The 6000-nt window shown below is 47.9% G+C and overlaps 1 protein-coding gene across 6 annotated transcripts in view; it reads right to left on the reverse strand.

The window, feature by feature from the left end:
* The window catches only part of UIMC1 (ubiquitin interaction motif containing 1), a 72488-nt gene that overhangs the window by 63298 nt on the left and 3190 nt on the right, over positions 1-6000 (reverse strand). Inside the window, exon 1 of one of the 6 annotated variants that reach the window (XM_075068227.1) lies at positions 1944-2070. The exons of the other annotated variants lie outside the window; for them this stretch is intronic. Within the exon in view, the coding sequence (XP_074924328.1) occupies positions 1944-1990 (47 nt within the window). The 5' untranslated portion in view covers positions 1991-2070. Of the gene's footprint in view, positions 1-1943; positions 2071-6000 lie in introns of those variants that run through there. 6 annotated transcript variants of the gene reach the window in all.

Raw genomic sequence — 6000 nt, forward strand, 5'->3', positions numbered from 1 at the left:
TTCAATCCTATCAATCAGTGCTTGTTTCTCAGGCCCAGAAGCCAACATCCGCTGGGTGGAGTTGCTCCACGAATGTCAGAAACAGCCTGGAATTTCTACTTGTTGTGTCCATCAGCACGCAGTTATTACACTGGAATAGCCCTGCAGCTTCCTCACTGCATGCTCAGTTATGGTGGTACTACTTAGATTCTGCAAATACAGGAGAATCGTGCACCCTGTATTAGCAATAGTCATTAGAACTACACTGAGCTCTGCAGGGCACATGCTTCAGCCAGAAATATGATGCACACTGAAAAGCGATGTGTGGGACTGTCTGAGATTTTTAAAACGGTGTGAAAATTATAGGATGGAGCAAGCATCATGAAATGGAGAAATGCATGGTGGGAACTTGACTCCTTGTTCCCAGAAATCCCTGGGAAAATCATCAGTATTCCACAAAGCACTCAGAAATGTCCCACATGGCACTGTGTCAGACAGTGGCACAGGTCACGTTGGGACACCTACCCATGGGGCACCACGTTTTCTACTGACGCAACGACTCATGGTGAATATGCACCATGCTGAAACAAGCAACCAAGTATGCACACACTCAGCAATATACAAAAGTCGCCAACTGTATACGGCCGTAATTTGCATCGACCAAACCTTGTAGCGTAGCCATGGCCTTAGACTCAGTGAGAGAAGACTGGAAGGCAGGAATCAATAACTTCCCATTCACTCCTTCTGCAGCCTTGTGCAAGTCACTTAGTATATTTCCCTCGCTTACCCCCATCTGTAAATCTGGGATGACAATCCTTGGTGTGAGGACTAATTGATAATGAAGGGCAATAAGGACGAGTTTAAAGCACTTTAGGACAAAAAACAATTCTAACAGTGATGTTGGTCCATGACTACATGGAGAAGGTGGAATTATCAATAATAATGCAAAAAAGGCGGAACATTCAATAAACATTTCTGTTCTGTGTTTGGGGACAAGACAGATGATGTGGTAATAGCACGTGAGAATGATGAAATACTTTCCATTCCAACAGTATTTCAGGAGGATGTTAAAGAGGAATTACAAAAAATCAGACATTTTTAAAACAGGAAGTCCAGATAACTTGCACTCAAGTGTTTCAAAAGTGCTGGGTGAGGAGCTGGTGGACCATTAATGTTGATTTTCAATAAGTCTTGGAATACTGGGGAAATTCCAGAAGACTGGAAGCTAACGTTGTGCCAATATTTAAAAAGAGTAAATGGGAGGACCTGGCTTGTCAGTCTGATATTGATCTGGGGCAATATAATGGAGCAGCTGATATGGCACTCGATTAATAAAGAATTAAAGGAGGGTAATATAATTAATGCCAATCAACATGGGTTTATGGAAAACAGATCCTGTCTAACTAACTCAATATCTTTTTTTAATGAGATTACAAGTTTGGTTGATAAAGGTAACAATGTTGATACTTAGACTTCTGAATGGCGTTTGACTTGGTACTATATAATAGTTTGATTAAAAAATTGGACCAATATAAATCAACATGCCCACCTTACATGGATTGAAAGCTGGCTAACAGAGAGGTCTCAAAACGTAATTACAATGGGGAAACATTAGCAAGCAGTGTGTTTCGAGTGGGGTCTTGCAGGGACCTGTTCCTATTTAACATTTTTACCAAGGACCTGCAAGAGAACATAAAATCATCACTGATAAAGTTTGCACGACACACAAATTTAGGAAATGGGAAATAAGGAAGAGCACAGGTCACAGATACAGAATGCTCTGGATCCCTGGGTGAGCTGGGTACAAGAAAACAAAACGTTTTAATACTGCTAAATGTACACAGGTACACCTAGGACCAAACAACATCGGCCATTGTCACACGATGGAGGACTCTACCCTGGGAAGCAGTGACTCAGAAACAGATTTGGGGATTGTGATGAATAATCAGCTGAACGTGCGGTACCTGTGCAACCTGGTGGCTGAAAAGGCTAATGCGATCCTTGGATGCATAAACAGGGGATCTCGAGTAGGAGCAGCGAAGTGATTTTCCCTCTGTATTTGGCATGGGTGCTACCGCTGTTGGAACCCTGTGCCCAGTTCTGGTGCCTACAGTTCAAGAAGGAGGTTGATAAATTGGAGATGGTTTAGGGAAGTGCCATGAAAGTGATTAAAGAATTAGAAAACCTGCCCTACAGTATTTGACAATGGGCTCTTCAAACTGGCACAGAAAGCTATAACATGACCCAATGGCTGGAGGGGGAAGCAACATAAATTCATATTAGAAATAAAGTGTAAAATTTTTACCAGGGAGGGTAATTAACCACTGGAACAGTTTACCCAGAGTCGTGGTGGCTTCTCCATCACTAACAATTTTTAAATCAAGATTGGATGTTTTCCCAAAATATTTGCTCTAGAATTCTTTGGGGCCAGTTCCAGAGCCTGTGTTACATGGGAGAAGGTCACACTAAAGAAGAGAAGACTGAGAGGGGTGACATGAGTGTTAACAGTTTTCAAGTGCATAAAAGTTTGTTACAAGAGAAGGGAGGTAAATTGTTCTTCTTAACCTCTGAGGGCAGGACAAGAAGCAATGGGCTTAAATTGCAGCAAGGACGGTTTGGGTTGGACATTAGGAAAAACTTCCTAATTGTCAGGGTGGTTAAGCCCTGGAATAAATTGCTGATGGAGGTTGTGGAATCTCCATCACTGGAGAATTCTGAGAGCAGTTCAGACAAACACCTGTCAGGGATGGTCTAGATCAGTGTTTTTCAAAGTTCGGGTCATGACCCAGTATTGGATTGTGGCATGTATGGCATTGGGTTGCCTTGCTCAGCACCCAGGGACCCTAGCGGCTCTGGTCAGCACCACAACTGGGATGTTAGAAGTGCCGTCGGCGGTGCTGCCCAGCTAAGGCAGGCTAGTGCCTACCTGTTCCAATACCCCAGTGCACCCCGGAAGCTGCCAGCAGCAGATCTGGCTTCTAGGCAGGGGGGCCATGGGACTCCACATGCTGCCCCCACCCTGAACACCAGCTCTGTACTCCCATTAACCAAGAACCAGCCAATGGGAGTTGGAGGGGGTCAGTGCCTGCAGGCGAAAGCCACATGGAGACAATTGCGCGCCTCTGCCTGGGAGCCAGACCTGCTGCTGGACGCTTCTGGGGTGAAGCGTGGTCCACGGTGCCAGGACAGGTGGGAAGCCTGCCTCTGCATCCTGGCTGTGCCACTGACCAGGAGCCACCGGAGGTAAGCCTGTGCCCCAACCCCACACCCCAGTCCCCTGCCCCAAACCTGAGTCCCCCCAAAACCCCTTCCTGCTCCCCAAACTCTCATCCTCAGCTCTGCTGTAACAATTTTCTTCAACTGGGTCCCCAGAAAAAAAGTTTGAAAACTACTGGTCTAGAGTAGGGGGTCTCACAACAAAATTTTTGGTGGCCTCAGAGTGCGGCCACCAACTCTTGCTGGTGGCCTTGCTGACAGTTTTTCCTAAAATATTTGATTAACTTTAGGAAGAACAAATAAATATGTGCATATACATGTCCAAATCACTGTAATTTATTTAGGTAGGGTTTTTGCAGACTCAGTAAAAACTAATTTACAGTTGTCTCTGTTCTTTACGGGACCTAAACAGAAAAAAACAGAAATAAGTCGCTTTGCACGTTCTTGTCTTTTTGTTGTTGTTTCTTCTGCTTTTTTGGTTGCACTTTTTTTTCTTCTACGACTTGCTAGCTGGAAAGTCTTCTGCTGTGAAAAGCGATATCTGTATGTTTATTAATATCACTTTTCACAGCAGCTTTACTCAACCACGCAAGCCCTGGATGCGGAGGTGGGCAGAGAGGCAGCAGGGGATGGTGAGCCTGGAACCAGAGCCTGCCACCATGTGGATGGAGCCTGAAGCCCTGTGGGCAAAGCCTGCCTCCCCTACTCCAGGGAAAGTCGGGGATTCACCAGCTGCCTGCACCTCCAGTGTTTGTGTGGCCCTGGGAGAGGGGACACTGTGCCCACCCCTGCCCCCAAGCCCAGGAGACTGTGGCTGCAAGGAAAGGCCCTGGTGGCTGCATTTGAGAAACACTGGGAGACAATGCTTACTCCTGCCATGAGTGCAGGGGACCGGACCTGATGGCCTCTAGAGGTCCCTTCCTACAATTCTGTGGTTCTATGAAATGATGGCAATGGTCCCCCCGGCCTTGCAATCCATGAATAAGGTTGGGAAGCCCTTCAAAGATGAAAAGTGCTGTATCAATTGTATGCATTGATTTTAAATGTGACTGCAACTGTCAAGGCACAATCAATAAATTCCTGTTTGTCTGGTACTGTGAAATAAAACAGGGCTCCCACCAAGACCCTGCAGCGTGTGGAAGGGCATTAGCTCTTGGAAGACAAAACTGTCCTGCTCCAACTGAGCTACATTTGGACATGGCTGGAGATTCCTTCTTATCCTTTCCTTTCGTTCTGCTCTTCGGTTCCCTCCCCTGCACCAGACACACACCTCCTGGATGCCGGCAACTCCTCTCAGCCAGAACTTCTGAGATTCCTTTATAGCAGGGGAGGAGCCTTATCAGAGGAAAGCTGTGCACAGACCTAGCCCTTTGGGATGATGGACAGAAGCAGCACCAAACAGACCTTTGGTCACTGCTGTCTGAGTCCTTCTAGCTGTGTAATAGCCCCATGTTTGGGGAATCTGACTGTAAACCTCGATTTACCAGGAAAACAAGGCAAACAAAAATGAGTAAAAGCATCCCCGTCCCTAACTCCCTTCCGATTGTGCAACACACCTTCTGCGTGCAGCACCCCGTTTGAGAAGGGATCACTTAGACGCATCAGTTGGCGGTCCAATGATTTACTTAACCCTGACATTCTCCAAAAGAGATGCACAAAGCTCTGCCCACACAACTCCCACCGCAGAAGGAGCTGACAAGGCAGAGAGAGTCTCTGTACAAGATACACTAAGTGAACAAGGCAAAAAAGGAAGCATTTATCAGCGATCTTTCAGAGGGGACAACTCCCAGTAACTGAGGCAATGCTATCTGCTTTCACAGCAATGACACAGCTAAAGAATGAATTACTTCCTACAACTTGCGCAAACTGCCTTGCATCTAGCTTTCCAGTCACTCACTTGTTTCTCTTTGGATATGAAGCACATCTCCTTCTAAATGTTCCACAGCAAGGGTGACCCAGTAATGAGACAACTCCCACACGCTTCTCTCCACCCATACCATTTGTAGGGGTACCCCTGAAGATCCCCCACTGGTGATTATTTGGCACTTTCTCTCTCCCCAGCTATCATTTTGATAAATCAGAAAACAATTACTGACAGGATCATCAAAATCTTGACACTGCAGCTACAGACCTGCCAAGCTGTGACAGCTTAAAAATGCTTGAAAAATGAGGCCAAAAATGAGTGACTCTCCTCCACAGGTAAGTTTCAGAGAGGTCTGAGACAGGGGCTGCTGCTTTGTAAACGGCTCCCTCCCCTCAAGAATGATACACACCACTCACAATCAGCACCATGGACTATCCACCACACTAGGCTCTTCCCTAGCCTCTTCGGCCGGGCCGGGGCTCTTTGCAGCCATTATTTCCTTCCACCTCCCTGCAGCCTCGAGAGCCTGGCCCTACTGACAGGAATCACTACTTCACCGCGGGGACACTGAGTCCCAGGGAGAGGCCTCATTTCCTGAGGTGCTGAGCACACACCAGTTCCACTAAAGCCAATGAGAGCGGCCCACGGCTCCGCATCTTGGGAGATCTGGCCAAAGAGGGGGAGGAACGGAGCACCCAGCCAGGGGGGGCCAGGCCTGGAGAGGGAGGAATGGAGCACCCAGCCAGGGAGGGGAGGGGGCCAGGCCTGGAGGGGGTGGAACGGAGCACCCAGCCAGGGGGGGCCAGGCCTGGAGAGGGAGGAACGGAGCACCCAGCCGGGGGGGGCGCCAGGCCTGGAGGGGGAGGAACGGAGCACCCAGCCGGGAGGAGGGCCAGGCCTGGAGAGGGAGGAATGGAGCACCCAGCCAGGGAGGGGAGGGG

This window comes from Chelonoidis abingdonii, chromosome 7 (genome assembly GCF_003597395.2).
Source record: "Chelonoidis abingdonii isolate Lonesome George chromosome 7, CheloAbing_2.0, whole genome shotgun sequence".
Taxonomy (NCBI): domain Eukaryota; kingdom Metazoa; phylum Chordata; order Testudines; family Testudinidae; genus Chelonoidis; species Chelonoidis abingdonii.